Source organism: Eumetopias jubatus, unplaced genomic scaffold (genome assembly GCF_037043125.1).
Source record: "Eumetopias jubatus isolate StellerSeaLion01/CBP00866 unplaced genomic scaffold, mEumJub1_p1.0 scaffold_10, whole genome shotgun sequence".
Taxonomy (NCBI): Eukaryota; Metazoa; Chordata; class Mammalia; order Carnivora; family Otariidae; genus Eumetopias; species Eumetopias jubatus.
In genome coordinates, this window is record NW_028274816.1 from 26316256 (window position 1) to 26334202 (window position 17947).

Here is a 17947-nt window from a genome sequence, read left to right on the forward strand (position 1 = left end):
TTATGAAAACAATCCAGGGTCATGAGAGATCACAAGCTGCCTTTGAAGGCCTACTCTGGAGGGCACTGTCAGGGAAGGCAGAAAAGGGGAAGCCTCCAATAAGCCCTTCTAGTCTAGTAAAATTAACTGTTCTATTTTTGAAATCAGTTGAATAACACATTTAAGAAGTTCATGAATTTTATTTCTCACTCTCTGGAAAGCCTCATATTTAAGAAAATTATAACATATCTTAGGAACGTGAAATCCAAATGAATGACTTGCAACAAAAAAAGGAACTTGGAATACTGGCAAAAACCTTTTTCTCTCAGCCTGACTACAGGGATCCTGAGGCAGACCATGTATGCTACCGGCATCTCTCTTTATGTTTCAGGAATCCTGCCTCCCATCTTGAAGGGAGTAAGGCTCCCTGGGCCCCAGGCAGTCATGGCGGCTTCCTTCTAGGAGAGTCAGAATGTTACCACTCATTTAGAATTCAATCATACAACTGCTTTAAAATCATTCCCCTGGGACCCAACATGGGGAGCAATGGCATATTTCTTGTCATGACTTTAGTTACACCAGGCAAGATTATTTCGGCTGTAGTGCTGGGCCTGCTACCCCCTGACCTGTCTCCCCTCTCTTTCTGAATTTCTCTCGCTCTTTAGTTCTGTTGGTACCAACAGGACCATCTGTAACCTCAAGTGTGTGAAAACCACAGTTGTCTAATGTGTCATTTGAAAAGACACCTCTTTCTGAGAGAAACAAGGGAGGTGCATTGCCCTTTAGGTTCCAGAAGAAGGTCTTAGAGAGTTCCCGACCATAGGTATTCGGGCGCGTCACTGTAGCCACTGTGCTGTGCTTGGCTCTCTTTGTAGTGCTTCTGTCGACGGTAGCTCCGCAGGGCCAGCACCACGCTGGTGCCGTACATCACCACCAGGAGACAGGCAAAGGTGGCCGCCGCCCCGTCCGTGCCTGCCAGTTGGCAGTTCATCCAGGTGAGACCCTTGCGGGCATAGAGCCTTGCTCGTGCTCTGCAGGTGTCTGTGGAATTGATCTGCAAGGCCACGTGGAGGTAAATGCCAATGCCCACGCCGTAGCTCACCGCCGCCAGGAGGCTGAAGGCGGCCTCCAAGAGGAGCCACTTCCCTGAAAGTTCCATGAGGCTTTTGGCTCCTTGGAGTAAGACACTCATAGTGAGGACACCCAGACCCAGAGAAACTGCCACACCCCCATAGATCAGGGGTGCCCGGAGCACTGTGTACTTCTGGTCCAGCTGCCGAACCTGCTCCAGCTCGGTGCCCTCGAATGGTGAGTAGTAGTTGTTCCCAAAGCCGCCACCACTGGTAAAGCTTGAAGTGAACCCAGCAAGGACAAAGTAGGAGGCCACGACACACATGAGAACCATCCCATTCAGTATCACCTCCACTATCTGGACCACACCTAGGAGGAGAGAGATTTGGGATTTAACGCTGACATCACTCACCCGGGAAAACTCTAGGTCAGACTCGAGAAGTTTCACCGGTGCCCTGGTTTTCAGGACACGGTCCAATTCAACATTAACATCCTTGGTTTTTGTTTTTTAAATGTGTGTATGTATGTGTGGATGGATGGATGTTTAAGTAGGCTCCATGCCCAATGTGGGGCTCGCACTCACGACACTGAGATCAAGAGCCATATACCCTACCGACAGAGCCAGCCAGGCACCCCAGTTTTGTGTTTTTTGTTTGTTTTGTTTTTTAATATTCGTATGTTCGAAAAACAAAATGCCACTCTGGAAAAAATTTTGTCAGTTTCTTCAAAAAAAAAAAAACGTGAAACCTATACTTACCATCTCTGCAGTATCTCTGCCACTGCACTCCTGGAGCAGTTATCCTAAAGAAAAAAAACTAAAAGTCTACCCAAAACCATGTACATGAAAGCTCACAGGAGCTTTATCTGTCATAGCCTCATTATCAGAAACTCAGATGTCCTTCCACAGGCAAGGAGGGGTTAACAGTAAGGTACCTCTATACCAGAGGAAACTTGACTCAGCGGTCAAAGGGAAGGCGCTGCAGAGACACGCGACTGCTTGGATGGCTCTCAGGGGAATTATGATAAGCAGAAAAAAGCCAGGCTCAAAGGTTATACACTGTGTGATTCCATTTATGTAACAGTCTCAAAATGACACAATTATGGAGAGTGAGCCCAGACCCATGGTTGTCGGTGGATGGGGAGACGTGGGGGAGCCCTAGCGATGCCTGAGGATGGAAGAGTTCTATAGTTGATCATGGTGGTGGGGATGTGAATGTACACGTGACCGAACGGCACAGAAGTGTGCGCACGCACCCGGACATGAGTGCAGTAGAGCTGGTGAGATCTACAGCTCTGCATCGTCAGTGTCCTGCTGACCGCGCCGCGCTCTGGTTATGCAAGATGGGAGCACCGGGAGCACTGGGGAAAACGGGATGGAGGGCGCGCAAGATCTCCGCCCTAGTTTTGTTACCATTTCGTGGATCTATAATTATTTCAAATTTTGAAGTTTTTTTTAAAACTATAAAATGACCTAAAAAGGAATACACTGAGAAAAATCACTCCTGTCCCTGTTCGTCCTGTGCTCTGCCCCCACCCACTTTCATTATTTCCTAATATAACTTTCCAGTGTTCCTTCATGCAAATAAAAGCAGCCTCAAATCTGCATTTCATTCCCCCCCTTCCCTGCTTTTTTTTTCACCAGGAAGCATACGTAACACACGCTGCTCTGAGTCTTGTTCATTTACTATTCCTGGAGGTGTTTTCTGATCCACTCCCACAGGGTCCACAGACTTCGTTACATAGGCTCTGGCGCCACTGTGTGGATTGACCAGTCTATTCAGCTGTCGGACACGTGGGCTGTTCACTTGGGGGTTTCTGATGAGTTTTAGGAACCAACAGGTGACTGGACACTGAATATCTTCTTGTCCAAGGTCAGCCTTCGTTCATCACCGACAGAGGCCCTGGCCTCTGCTTGGGCATACTTCTGGAAGAATGTCTCCTATCATGCTCCAGGGTTCAGAGAACTAAGAGAAAAGCATATGAACCTCAAGTGGGAACGCCAGGCTCACGTCCCCACACTTCGCTGCCAGTGATCTTGCCCCAGTCACTGACGCGAAGCCTCACACACTTCATCTGACAAAGGAAGGTAGTGCCTGCCTGTCTTACTCCACATGGCCCCGATGAAAGCAAGTACATGTAAGGATTTCCGAAAATCATAAAATGTTAATGCAAGCGGATGGTGACGCTACTCAGTAATGTTTAGACAATGGAAGGGGCTTAGTGAGAGATTTAAGAAATGGGACAAATTATGAGAAGTGTGGATTCCCAGAAATCGGGAAGCCTTGCTAATAAACTAGGGGGTACCACAACGTTTAAAAACGGGGCAGCGAGGGGCACATGGGTGGCTCAGTCGTTAAGCATCTGCCGTCGGCTCAGGTCATGATCCCAGCATCCTGGGATCAAGCCCCACATCAGGTTCCCTGCTCAGCGGGAAGCCTGCTTCTCTCTCTCCTACTCCCGCTGCTTCTGTTCCCTTTCTCGCTGTGTCTCTCTCTGTCAAATAAATAAATAAAATCTTTAAAAACAAAAAAACAAAAAACGGGGCAGCAAACTACCAGTCTCTCTAACAGACTTGAGGCACCAGCTCCTGGGCTTGCTGGTCCTAACTCCTGCTGGGCCCACACAAATTCCTAGGAGGTCCGCGGGACACAGCAGCCAAAGGCTCTGACAGTTGAGGAACTACATTCCTCTAATTTAAATCTGAAAATAGCATCAGATTAGAACTGCCCACTCTCCACCCAGGCGCTGTAAGGGACTGGCCACTTGCCTCCTGTAGCAGTGCCACTGAATTGGCCCAAACATCACTCTAATTCAGGGGCAGCAGTTTTACCCCACATCCAATACTCTTCTCTGCCTTGGTTTTCCTTCCAGACACAGGTTAATGTCTCACCCACCGAAGGGAGACAGGAACACTGCCCTGCTATAAGATGGGGGAAGCTGAACGCTTCCTTCTGGGACATTGGAGTCATGATCCATGCATGTATCTGCCAGGCTGAAATGAAATAAATCTAGATCTTGTCAACTACCCCCTGGCTATAACAGTGGAGAGCAATAACGGTCTGTTGACAGGTCCAGTGCTACTGGGTCTGCAGAAGGAATATGGCCACTGAATACCATCACAGTACCAGCCAGGCCTGGCCTGGCTTAGCTATTAATATCAAACAGGCTCATGTGTTTCTTTTTTTTTCTTTTTTTAAGATTTTATTTGAGAGAGAGAGAGCACACACAAGCAGGGGGAGGGGCAAAGGGAAAGGCAGACTCTCCACTGAGCAGGGGCTCGATCCCAGGACCCTGAGATCATGACCTGAGCTGAAGGCAGACACTTAACCGACTGAGCCACCCAGGCGCCCCCAGGCTCATGTGTTTCTAACCTTGCTGTTAGTGCAGAAAGATTCACAGCCCTCAGAAGACAACAAGGGTGACTGCCAGAGCTAGCTATCTCAACAGTGGGATGGGACGAGCCTCCGGAAAGAGAGCAGAGGGCTCTGGAGAGGGAAGTGGAGACCAAAACAGACATGGGATTTTTGTTATAAATGGGGTCTTTCTGTGAGGCTGGTTTTGTGGCTGATCATGTAATACTCCGCTTAATTATACATCTACTTCTGCCTTTGCACTGTAAATGTGAACAAAGAGGGGAGAAAATAAATTTTTTTTATTTATCTAAAATAAAACTGAGATGTGCAGTCAAGTTATGCTAAAATGGAAAATAAAATCTCCTCTCTGGAAGCAAATACTTTTTATGCTTTCTTATGTATTCTTTAAGACATTGTCTAATCATAGACAAGCATTTATTTTGTTTTCTAAGCCCAAATGGAACTCACCTTTTAAATGTGACAAGTTGCCTGTATTTAAGGGAATCCTGTTAAAAATATGTTGTAAAGAGAAGCATCACCTCCAACTTAAAATTTTTCTTTGGACTTTTCTTGGATTCATGTAAAGCAAAGAACATATTCACTTGTACAAAGAATATATTGTAATATTCCAGAAGTCATAATTTAACATGCAGTAAGAACCCATGAAGTTGTCTGGCCAAAAGTAGCATTCTTCCATTGGGAAAGATTTTACATTCTTTTATTCTGGATGGATCCTGAATTCCAGATGTTGGGTTTAATTTTTCATACAATGGTACATTTACAAGAGGTACAAAACACTTACTGAGTTTTCAAGGTCACTGTGGGGGTCTTGTTAGAATAGCTTCTTTGCAACCCAGTGAATGAATCTGATTCCTCTTTGCTCGGCCCACGCCTACCTCCAACTTACAGGCAGTCTCCCCGGCTTCTCTACACCCTGCATCCAGAGCATTAAGGAAGTGAAGGATCTGAGACCTCAGTGTGGAAAAACTTTGGGGCTCATCTGCTTAAGACAGTTGTGTTTAGAAAAGTTCAAGCCGAAATGTTGTCTCCAGTGTATGTGGCTTTCCGAGGACTTTGAAGATAAGGATCTTCAGACTCACTTGGTTATCTCCCTTGAGCTAATCGAAAGTGCAAGAAAGTGCATTGCTGCAACTCGTGCCTTCTCCTCGTGGGTCCTGACCTCCAGTTTTGTTCTGTTTCAATCATTCTGGCTCCTTACTCACCAACAGAGGACTCTAGAACTCATTACCTCAGAGAACGTCGCTCGGTGTAACCCAGAGCTCTCCCCAGGATACAGATGTTGGCCCACGGTCAAGTATTCCGTGAAAGACTGGTTCAGAGTAACTTCCACCGTGACATGTGGCAGGACGGCTTAAAAAGCCTAAAACTCCAACATCTCTGCAGGCTTCTCTTTGAGCTTCCTGACCTTCCGGTAACCCCGGATGGCCAGCACAGCCCCCAGAGCAAAGAGCCCGATGCTCAGGGCAGCAAAGATGGCAGCTCCTATATCTCCCCCGTGGAAACTGCAGCTGAAGCCACTGTACCCTTTGCTCTGGTACAGCGCCTCCCTCTCTCTGCACACCGGGGATGCATAGGCAGCTGAGAGGTGGCGGAAGTAGAAGTACAGAGCAGGGATGTAGGCCCCCGCGATGAGCGTGTCCAACAAGGCTTCAATCAGCAGCCACGGGGGGCAGTGCCACGGGACCCGCAGGACGCCCAGGATGACAAGGAGGCAGCAGAAGGCCGTGAGCGCTCCGCCGTAGGCCATCGCCGCAGTGACCGTGGGCAGCTTCAGCTGGTAGAACTGGACGTCCAGCTGCTGTGCTTTCTCCCCGTCGGCGCCCTCGAATCCACTGAAAGCGCCTCCGAACTGGTAGTAGTAAATGCCCCCCAGGCTGGTGATGCCCGTGTAGCCCCCTGTGGAACTGTAAGACACACAGCTGCAGGCCAGGATCAACAAGTTCAGCAGCACCTCCAGCATCTGGCAGCAGGCTGCAAAAGAAGGGCGTGTTACCATTTTGAGAGCTGCTCTTTTGTCCTCGGAGACTTCCACCTCGGTGCTCCTCTTCCCGGCGGTAGCTCACACCACCGCTGGCTCTGTATTCCGCCCCGCGAGGCCCAAGCTGCCCCAGCTACGTGAGGGGTGTGAGATGGGCTCTGGAAATGCTGTCGGAGGTACTCGGAGCAAAAAGAGTAACTCTCCAGAGAGCCTGCCCCTGCTGGGGTGCAGGAAGACGGTGGGAGAAATCAGGCCAGCTCCCAACCAGAAAGAAAGGCATCCGATATGGAAGGCGAGAACATTCTCTGCCCCAGCCCTTCCCTGCCAAAGAGACTAAGAAAGAGTGATCTCCTCTTTAGATATGTTTTGTGGCTTGCTTCAGTTTGAAAGAGGAAACTTCTCCAAGTTTGAAAGAAATAACATAGAGCTTAAAAAAATACAATGAAGTAGGTAAGTTATACGCCCAAATGTTAACCGTGGTTCATGTATATTGGAAACAGGAAAGATTACGTTAATTAAACCCATGAGGCTTACTGAATTAAAGAAACGTAATTGGCTTCATTGTTCTTAGATTTCAACTCAGTAAGTCTGTTTTACAATTTAACTTTGTTTTCTTTAGTTTCCCTAAAGAGCAAATCTGGGCTGTGATATTGTCGCAGGGCTAGGTTCTCTCGGGGACCCTTGGCTTCTTTGTCTTGGACAAGGAAAGAAGTCCAGCTTCTCTGCCCAAACTGGGCTGCTTTCCTTAAAATCAACTTCATGGAGATATAATGGATACGGGACAAAATGACCCATGTTAAGTGTTGAGCTTGTTGAGTTTTGACAAACACATATGCCACACCATCAGAGTCAAGATACAGAACATCTTTATCTGCCCAGAAAGTTCCCAAGAGAACATCTGTGGTCAATCCCTTACCCTCCTCAGACAATCACTGATCTGCTTTCTACCATTAGGAATTAGGTTGGCCTTTCTAGAATTTCATGTAAATGGAATCATACAATTAAGTACTCTTGTGTGTGGCTTCTTTTGCTCAGGATTCTATAAAGCTGGGTGTTTCTGGCCTGGAAACTGTATATGCTGCCACAGTCCTGCTAGGTCAGCTGACTTGGAGTAGATGGTCAGCAGCTCCCTGGTATTTAGAGAACCAGATTTTGTGCCTCCTGGGCCCGGGTGGTTTATGTATGAAGCTGTGTTACACCTACACACTCTCCAACGGAACGATATACTCTCAAGTATTGTCTTTACGCTCTTCAGTTTCCCCCCAAAATGCAAAGAGCCTTATTGTTGTCTTTAATTATAAAAGTAGTATATACTGATGGTAAAAAAATAAAGACAAAAACATATAATAATCACCGAAAATCCAACTATTTAAAAATACAACCACTGTGACCATTTTTTTTTTTCCTGGACTTTTGTCATATATGCATCATTTTTGCTGCTATTTGCTTTTACGTGAAGAACAGGGTCCTACTCTACCTACTATTCTATAACTATTATATAACCTGTTTTTCACTTAAGAATATAGTATGAACTTTTTTTTCTATCTCAGCAAATATCAATCTACTTCATATTTTTAGAGGATGTAAACAATAACACAATAAATTTAAATAATTCCAGTGTAAAGTACATTTAGGGTTTTCCCCATGTCTTGCTGTATGGGGACAATTATATATATACATATTTCTTAATACAGTGTGGGGAGGGCAGAGCCCCTACAACCCCTTGTTCCTGTTGTAGCTTTAATAGAACCAGGAAAGAATAAGGAGGGCTGGGGAGCTATGTAATTCAGGCTACAAGCTGAATGCAAACACCACGATGTGAGCATTACCCAGCTGAAGGAGGAACAGAAAGAACAAAGGCAAAAAAGAAACTGCTCCAAACAAATCAGGCAGCCAAGGAGGGGAGCAGGAAATGCACCTCCCTCCCAGGGAACTTGCAACTCTTCACCCAAATAATAAAGGAGCACAACCTGCACACGCACAGGATCCCCTGGTGACCTGATATGCACATGGGGACAGCTGTATTTGCTTTTTATCTGATCTTTAGTCTCAGCCCCTAAAGATTTTAGTATCTCAGGGGACTTGCTCATAAGTGAATTTGGGATCCATCTCTTTCCATCAGTGTCCAGACTGTTCCACTGAACTTGCAAAGCATGACTCACTGCCCAAACTTCAGGGTCTCCCTAGGAAGTCAGAGAGGGCCATAGCTGCCTCCCACTTCCACCAGTTTGCTGGAAGAGGACATGATTTCACCAGTAAGGAAAAGAAGTCACAAAAGATCTACTCTTAAGATAGGGCTGAAAATCTTTGGGTGACCTTTATCCAGGCCTGCATTTCCTGCTGGAGACAAGTTCCAGGTATTCAATGGCTATTTCTCTCAACACAACACCAAGTATTGTGTACTGATGTGGGTCTCTGCATATCCAGAGTTCTTTATAAGCCCTTGGTGGTCAGCTTCTGACTCCTAAGCCAGCCTTTCACTACCTTGACTCAGAAATGATCTCTAGGTCCAAAGCCAAATAGCCAGAAGCAGTCAAAGCTAAATCAAGGTGTGTTTTGGTCAGGAGGCTCAAGTCCTGCCCTCTCCTCTTGGTAAAATAATCACAATGGAAAACATACTTCTACTGAGAAACCTGTTAACTCAGCCTCTGGCTTATTACTATTATTTTTATCATCAAGCAAAAAAAAAAAGAAAGGTCAAGCAAGTAAACCATTTCAGGTCTTAGAGTTAGGCTCTGAGTTTCCATTCCAGCTCTCTCAAGTTAACAGCTGTGTGGCTTTGGGTGTCTTACTATACCTCTCTGAGCTTCAGGAATCATTGAGCAAATTAGAAGCAATGCGGTTGTGCCAATAAATGTAAACCAGAGTGCAGATTCCTGTACCTGCATTGCCTAGAGCTCTTTAACGGAAGTTCCAGAGAATCCCATAATCATGTGCATTACTGGAATCATCCTATGACACATTTTCAGGTACAAGTTCCTTGATTTCTCTCCCTTAGGCTGAGAAGTTTCCCCCCTTAGTCATATGCAGCCTAGAAAAAAAATCTCTCACCAAATCACGTGAGCCACAAGGGCTCACCCTGACAAACCAGATTTTCTTCATTGCTGGCAAGGCCAGGACGAATGCTTGGATGGAACTCTGAGCACCACATTTGGAGCTGATACATGGTATTATTTATGTGTTCTGCAAACGCGCTCGTTCTAATAACTGTGTTTTTTTTGTTTTTGTTTTTGTTTGTTCTCAGTGAGACAGGGTGGAATAGAAATTACCCATGTAGCTAGTATCTAACAAGGTAAGGACCATTTCACAACATGTGTATGTGTGTGAACTTGGGTCTTCATGTAAGATATATTTCTTACTGTGGATCTCAGTCAATAAATTTTAACACATGCTGTTGCATGAACTGCTACTAGGTTGCCCCTCCAGGTGGCTTTCTGTGTCTAACTCAGCCCTCCCACAGTCGGCAGCTCATAACTGGTTCCTCCTGCAGTCCCACCTGGAACCTGAAACCCGCAAGCATGGCTGCTCGCCTCACCAGACATTCGAAGACAAGCACTGGAAATCTAGGTGTACCTTTCAGATGTGCCTACAATTTTTGAGGGGGGGGCAGAGAATGAGAACCTCATGCAGTTTTATAAATGAAAATGCTAGGAACCCTAAAAGAAAGTCTGCTTGAATTTTTGCTTCACTAGCTCAGACCCCTCCCAGAACCATCAGCAAACATAAATGGTCAAAATGCCTCTCAAATGGCTCACCTCTTCCAGTGCACAAGTATTTGCATTTATGGCATTCCAGGAGTCCTTCAGCCTCTGACTGGTAATATTCCACTTTCTCTAGTTCAGACCTGGGGTTCGATGGCAGGTATCTCCCTGCAGTGGGTTCACTATAACTGAAAACATATATGGCCATTAGGGTCTTCAAACTCAATGCCTTGTTCAGTATTAGAACTCTGAACATCTCATGCTGTCATTAAAGAGACGTGCAGAATGGAAACAAATTTTGCTGCAGCATTTCATATTCCAGAGAATTCTCTGGTATAGTGGCCCACAGGGTATCCAAACACTTGGCCCAACACTGCTAAAAGTCACCATGCTGCACATCCCTATAATTCTGAGCGCTGATTGGATGCTGGTTTGCCCAGCTGTGGGAGCTACCTAACCAGGTAGCCTGAAGCCGCCTTTGTGAGCCTAACTTTTCAGTTCAGCATGGACCAGCCCTTCCTTAAAGCTAGTTTACGTGCATAAGAGTCTGATGCCCAGGCTGGGATTCTCTTCCTTCTTGTTACTTTGAAAAGGGCTGAATCTGCAATAATCCTCTAGGCATATGGGTAATACAGATAACTGGATGTTTTCCTATCTCTACTTCTTCTCTGCTAGCTCTGGCACTTTCCTTCCTTCCCCCCCTTTATCCAGCATATCCTGACCTTTGTCCAGGATGCAATGGTGGGGGCTGCATTCTACCCGCTCGGCGCCAGGGATCCTTCCAGTGTTCTCACTATGGATCTCTGGGGTTTGAAATCCTTAAACTTTCATGGCCTTGGATATAGTCCAAACTTAGCACAGCACAGAAGGCCCTTGCTCATCTCTCGTCACTCACAACCTCACACTCATAGACCCAGCCATAGTGAACTGCTCCTCTCCCCCTGCCCCCCAAAAAGATGACCTGCACTCCCATGCTCTAGGTCACTGGGGAAGCTATTTCTCTGCTTGGAACCCCTTTCATTTCCTCTCCCAGTCTTCCCATTCTTGCTCCTTTTCTTTTCTTGATTTTATTTGTGAGAGCGCACTAGCCGGGGAGGGGCAAAGGGAGAGGGAGAAACAGGCTCCCTGGTGAGCAGAAAGCCTGTGGTGGGGCTCTATCCCAGAAACCTGGGATCATGATCTGAGCCAAGACAGACGCCACTCAGGTGCCCTCATTCTTGCTCCTTTTCCAAAACTCAGCTTTGAGGTCAGTATCCTCCAGGAAATCTTCCAGATCTCAGGCAGGGGATCTGTTCTCTCCAAATCTGTTTCCCCTGCACGTTTACCTGTCAGTCTCCTACCAGACTGTGGACACAGTCAGTAGATCTCACCCATTAAGAGCCCTAGCCCCCTCCATCCTACCCATTAAATAAAAGCTTATTATGTGGAGGAAAGGTGGAAATAAATTATCCTTTGGTTTCAAGCCACCAACTGGCTATGAGCCAAAAAATCAAAAGTATTCCCTTCACTCACCTTGGGGCCGGGGGGTACCAGGTCACTGGTTTATAAGGAAACCCAAAATGCAGCTCAGGAGATACGAATGTAATTTGGCTTCGGTCAGGGACGCACAACAGCTCGTGCCTGTGTCTGGGCACAACCTTTGTCAGAGTTTGGCTAGCTGGTTTTAGATAATGTAACATAAGCTCAGGATAACAGCTTTCCAGCTGTGTGGACACAACAGGGAAGGAGACTGAGCTTAAGCCTCCAAATCCTACAGCAGAGAGGAGCCGGACATTTCCTTAGAGAAGAGGGCAGGTGTCCCAAACCAGAAGGCAGTCATCACCCCAGTACCTGTCTCCTGGCACATAATCTGGTCATTCAGGAGTATTTGTGGAGCTGGATGGAATGGAAAAAAGACCAACTCCCGACGGGGGTGTGGAGTCTAGGACTGACTGCCTCCTCTCCTCCTTTCCATCCCTACCCTCTCCTAGCTCCCTAAGCCTTCGGGAACAACAGCATGAGGCTTTCACCTCACAAGGCCTTACGGGAATTCTCTGTGCTCTACAAGGCAGGGACAAGCACAGCTGGTTCATTCAGGAAGGTGGAATCTGAAACAATCGGGATTTGAATGAGGCTCTCCAGAAAGACTTCAGTGACAACGGTAGGCAATCTCTGCCCTTCAGTGGGGGAGTTTTAGGTAGACGTAGTTGTTTGGTTAAAAGTGTAGCTTCTCCCAGCTGTCTGTTTTGAAATGCATATACCCGTAGGCGAGATTACAGATTAAACTATTAACACTTCATTGGCCTGACTTTATTAGGCCCTGATGGGACTTTGGAAGGCCGGTTTTGGAACACAGGACAAAAATCTGAAGCTCCACGGGTCAGTCCTGTGGGCACGTCGGGGTGGGGTGGGGGGGGAGGTCAGGGAGGAGCCTCAGGTTAACCCCACCTCCCTAACCCCCTTCCCACCCCTTCCCTTTCCGGTCCTGAAGTTCTCTCTCCTTCCTTACTTGGTCCCCGGCCCTGCCACTGCTAACGGGGGTGGTTTCCGTTTTGTTAATCGGGTTCGTGGGGGCATCGTAAGGTTTTCCTTCCCTCCCTGGTCACCTCTAAGAGCGCAAAAGGGGGTAACGGCACTTTCTTCCTTGAAGCCGGCTTCCTAGGCCACGGAGCCTGGGCGCCGGAGCAGCTCCGGGGCGGGGGGAGGGGGGGTCTCAGACCCAGGCTTTCCGGGTGCCCAGGCCGCAGGGCGTTCCGCAGCCCCACCTCACCTTGCCGGGCCACCGGGTACGAAGCGCTCCTTCCTGTGGATCGGTGGCTCCGGGGTTTCCCAAGGCGCGGGCCAGGGGGGCGGGGCTGCGTCCCAGGTCGGCCTCCGGGGTCCGTCCCGCGTCCGGCTTTGGTGGGACTTTTCCCAAACTCTTTGTTCACCGGCGCGAAGGTCCCCGACCCGGTGTCTGTCCTGGCGAGGGCCTCGGTCCCTCCCCCTGTCCCGGTCCCCGTCCCTCCGCTCGCCACCGTTTCTCTCCCTCCGCCGGTCCCCGGGTCGGTCCCGCTGTCGCTCGGGATGGCGGTCTCGGTCCGGGCGGGGGTGCCGGTCTGGGTCCCGCTCTCTCGGCCGGGACCGGGACTCGCGAGCCCCCGACGTACCTTCCATGGCCCGTTTCCGTGTCCCCGCCCCGGAGCGACCCGAGGGCAACAATCCACCACAAGTATCCCGGGCAGGGGGCCAAGCCCGGGGGCGGGGGCGGGGGCGGGGGCGGGGCAGAACTTACCTGCGCGCACGCGCACTAGCCACACGGCGGCCTCGGACAGCGCTCACCTGAGCGCGCGCGCCGGCAGGGGGCGCGGCTGTGCGTGGCCGGCGTGCAGGCGTGCGGGGAGCGTGTGCGGGGTTGGGGGCTGGGGAGGCGAGTGGTTAGCTGCTCTGCGCCCCGCGGAGAGGTTACCCGCTCGCCCGCCGCGCCTAGTCTTCCCTGGAGCGTCTTCTCCGTGACCCCGGAAGGTGGGTGGAATAGGGCAGCGAGCTCTGGACTTTACCAGCCCGTTGGGTGTGCATTCCCGTCGCGTGCTCATCCAGTCGCCCGACCATTTTTCCTGCCCCTCCAGTCGCCCAGTCGTCTCCTCCTCCACTGGCCCTCCCTCGCTTCCTCCGTCTCCCGCTATACTTTACAACTGTGTTGTTCAGGGGGCTTGAGGCCAGTTCATCTACTGCAACGGTCCTGGACTTACCAACTTTATTTTAAAAATGACTAACCACACAGAATAGGCATCTTTTCCTTTTGCCAAGTAAGGGTATTTAAAAACATATAAAACTACTGTCTGTTAATTCATCCTTTAGAGAAATATACGTGAGCACCTACCCTAGCAGACCTTGGAGATACAATGGTGAACTCTCATTGCGTGGCATTTCCCTTTTGACGTGTGTGGGAAGAGAGGGCACTAAACGAAGAAAGGGACAATGTGTAAAATTGAGGAGGGCAGGTTTCTTTCTGCAGATCTGAGAAGGAACATTTGAGTTGAGTCCTGGAAGGCAGCTTTGGGGATAGCTGAGAGAATGTTCTGGAAAGAGAAGCTGGGTAATGCAGAGAGCTGAAACAGAAAGTTCCAGGGGAATGAGTGGGGATAGGATGAGACTGTGAGGGGGAGCAGGCAGGTGGCTTAGGGTCTCCATCGTGAAGAGTTGTTTTCATTCTGAAAGTAATGGGAAAACATTGAAGGGTTTTGAGCAAGAGAGCGAGTTTCTCTGATTTACGGGTTTTTTTTATTACTACCTTTTTTTTTTGAGAGAGAGAGAGAGAGAGGCAGGGGAGGGGCAGAGGGGGAGAGAGAGCCTTAAAAGAGGCTCCACACCCAGCATGGAGCCCGAAGGGGCTTGATCTCATGACCCTGAGATCATGACCTGAGCCGAAATCAAGAGTCAGACACTTAACCGACTGAGCTACCCAGGCGCCCCTGATTTATGGTTTGAAAAAACCACTCTGGCTTTTGTGTAGAGGGTGGATGACAAGGAGCCAAGGGTAGAGGCAAGAGATAAATTAGGAAGTTGCCAAAGCAACCCGAGTGAGGGGACATAGTGGCTCAGTTGCTGGTGAGAAGTGGGTGGATCCGGGTTGTGGTTTGGAGGAAGAACTTAAAGGATGGATTGGATGTGGGGGAGTGAGGGTGGTAGAGGCAACCGCTTACTGAAATGGGAAGACTGGAGGGAACGGGGTGTGGGGAAAAGTGGAGAGTTCTATTTTGGACATGCTAAATTTGAGGTAGCTATGATTCATCCAAGTGTAGATGTCCAGTTGCAAAGGGATAGATGAATGAGTGGGGGTGGGGCGCAGAGATGCTCTGTGGGAATAAAAGGGCTCCCCTAAGGAGGAAGGAAGTTAGAATGCTGAGGAAGACGTTGGGCAGAGCCCCAGGGAAATCTAACCTCTAGAGCTAAAGGATTAAGAAGAAGTGATGAGTGAGGTAGGAGGAAACCAGGAGGGTGAAGTCACCAGGCCTACCTGCCAGACGTCATCCTGCAGAAGCACTGTGGGCCAAATCCTAGGGCCTCCCACAAATATTTTTTTTATGTCTTTATTTCTTCTTTTATTGTGATAAAATATATACATTAACATAAAATGTCCCACTTTAACCATTTTTTTTTCTGGGTCACATGGTAGCTTTTTTAAAATAATTTTTTATTATGTTAATCACCATATATTACATCATTAATTTTTGATGTAGTGTTCCATGATTCATTGTTTGTGCATAACACCCAGTGCTCCACGCAGAATGTGCCCTCTTTAATACCCATCACCAGGCTAACCCATCCCCCCACCCGGCCTCCCACAAATATTTATGTGAGCAGCACCCTGTTCTGAGCCTGGGATAGCTGTGTCCGTCCAGGAGGCAGACACAGTATGGTTAGTGAGGTCGCAAAATGCTGCCTCTCTCAGACCTTCCCTCTGGGCCCCTGGAACACTCTTTTTGAATAAACCAACACCCTTACCACCTCACCTTTTTGTGTCCCTTGTTTTTTTTTTTTTGGTTCTTTACCTTGATCTACTACTTACCGGTTTTCTGTTGTGGGGGGGCAAATGTCTCCATTTTGGGCTTTTTTTTTTAAGATTTTATTTATTTATTTGATAGAGGGAGAGCACACACAAGCAGGGGGAGCTACAGAGGGAGAGGGAGAAGCAGGCTTCCTGCTGAGCAAGGAGCCTGATGTGGGGCTTGATCACAGGACCCCTGGATCATGATCTGAGCTGAAAGCAGATGCTTAACTGACTGAGCCACCCAGGTGCCCCATTGTTTTCTCTTTTTTAACAGTGCTTCACCCTTTGCTTTCTCTTTTCCCTTCACAGACCCCATCACTCTGAACACCAAGTCCACTGAAGGCAGGGTCTCTAAAAGTCATCTGTAAACACTCCCCATTCTGTGCTCAGTCAGTATTTGCTGAATGGAAGGATGGACAGATACATTCTGCTTTTTTACTCCATTTAGAATGCTTTGTGGAACAAGGATGACCTGGATATAGCTTTGTGGGAGGCTGTGGAGGAAAGTCTTTCCTTAACTTCACAAACTGTCTGTGGCAGATTGCCTTTTCTAAAAAAGGTCTCAACAATATTTCCAGTCCCACATACTCTTCCAGAACCGTGTCGCTGCCCCATCGAGATGGAAAGTCTGTATCCCCACCCTGGGAGCCTAGGCAGGCCTTTGCGGTTGCCTGGATGAAGAGATTCAGGGCTGGCTACATAATTTGTGGGGTCCAGTGCAAAATAAAAATATGGGGCCCTTTGTGTAAATATTATTAGGAATTTCAATATGGTGACAGCAGAGCATTAAACCAAGTATAGGGCTGTTCTAAGTGTGGAGTCCTGAGTGACTGCACAGGTCATGTCTTATGAAGCTAGCCCTGAATAGAATGTGCCAAAGGGGACAAAATGGTTTGTAGGGCCTGTCATAAAAAGCTATGCAGCTTTCCCCTGGCTCTTTGAGAATGTCCCCTCTTGGACCACAGTCACAGTAATGTGAGGAATCCCTGGCTACATGAAAAAGCCATGTGTGGGTGTTCTGGCTGTTAGCCCCAGCTGCAGTCTCAGCTGACAGCCCATGTCACCTGCCAGAAGTTGGTGAATGAGCGCTCAGTGATTCCAACCCTAGCCTCTGAATCACCTCTAGTCTTTGGATTTCCTGCTCAGTTCCTACTGTTGTGAAGGAGGAGAGATAAGCCATCTCCACTGGGCCTTTCCAAATTCCTGGCCCACAGAATCCACGAGCATAGTAAATGGTTGTCTTATGCCTCTGAGTTGGCGGGGGGTGGGGGGATGGGAGTGTGGAGAGGTATTGGATTTGTTACTCAGCTAAAGATAACTATTGTACCTTCCATGACTCTAGCTCATCTTGGCCTCTCCTTTCTCTGACTAGGGAACTTTTTTGAATTGCAAATTTATTGCAGTTTTGGTTCAAAACATGCCGTTTATCTGTTGGTCCCAATATTTGAAAATTTACATTTATTTGTATTGTCTGTCTCTCTTGCCTGTCATCTCCCTGGAATGATGTTTTTGCCATTATGCATGGCACATAGAAGGTGCTCAATAACTAATTGTTGATTAAATAACATTAGTTCTTATAGATGAATCTGTGTTCTGAGAAGGATGACAGGGACCTTGTATCTTCCATAACGTCTTTTTTTTTTAAAGATTTTATTTATTTATTTGAAAGAGAGAATGAGAGAGAGAGAGCACATGAGAGGGGGGAGGGTCAGAGGGAGAAGCAGACTCCCTGCTGAGCAGGGAGCCCGATGCGGGACTCGATCCCGGGACTCCAGGATCATGACCCGAGCCGAAGGCAGTTGTCTAACCAACTGAGCCACCCAGGCGCCCCTTCCATAACGTCTTGCATAAGGTACAAGATGGCATAAGATGCGTTAAAAATAAAAGTTTCCAGCTGTGTGTAATTTTTGATAAATCAATCAACTACACGAGTAAGGAAGGAGTAAGTAAGGTAGCTGAGTTAGAGCCCAATGAGAAACTGATGGGTTTATTTAATTTTAGTTTCATGTGTGTTCTTTTCGTTTTTGTAGAAAAGATTCGGAACCAATGTTCTGACCTTTCTTTAGACTTAGAAGTATAAAATCTTCTGGTTATTCTGCCTTCTTCCAGGAACCCTTGGACAGACATTATGCATATGGTGGAAGGTTACAAGGGCAGGAACCCTTTTCTGAGGAAACCGCCAAATGTTCAACCAAAGCAAAGAGCACCAATAGGAGACGGCCAAAGAATGGAAAAGGAAAGTACTCGCCATTGGTGTGTTAAAGAGAAATTTTCCGAAAAGATAAGATCACAACTCTCATTCAGATGTAAAACGGACACATGCTAAACATTT

General features: G+C 47.8%; 1 protein-coding gene across 2 annotated transcripts; it reads right to left on the reverse strand.

The window, feature by feature from the left end:
* Positions 1-207: 207 nt before the first annotated feature.
* MARVELD3 (MARVEL domain containing 3) lies at positions 208-13238 on the reverse strand. Of its 2 annotated transcripts, none has more exons than XM_088027139.1 (3): positions 12853-13238; positions 10158-10285; positions 208-1419 (listed from the first exon to the last, which is right to left on the reverse strand). In XM_088027139.1, exons 1-3 carry the CDS (start codon positions 13236-13238, stop codon positions 782-784), a joined length of 1152 nt encoding a protein of 383 aa, XP_087883265.1. In that variant the 3' UTR covers positions 208-781. The 2 variants fall into 2 exon arrangements, with proteins under 2 accessions (XP_087883265.1, XP_087883266.1); XM_088027140.1 differs by lacking the exon at positions 208-1419 and adding an exon at positions 5601-6395.
* Between the last annotated feature and the right edge of the window lie 4709 nt (positions 13239-17947).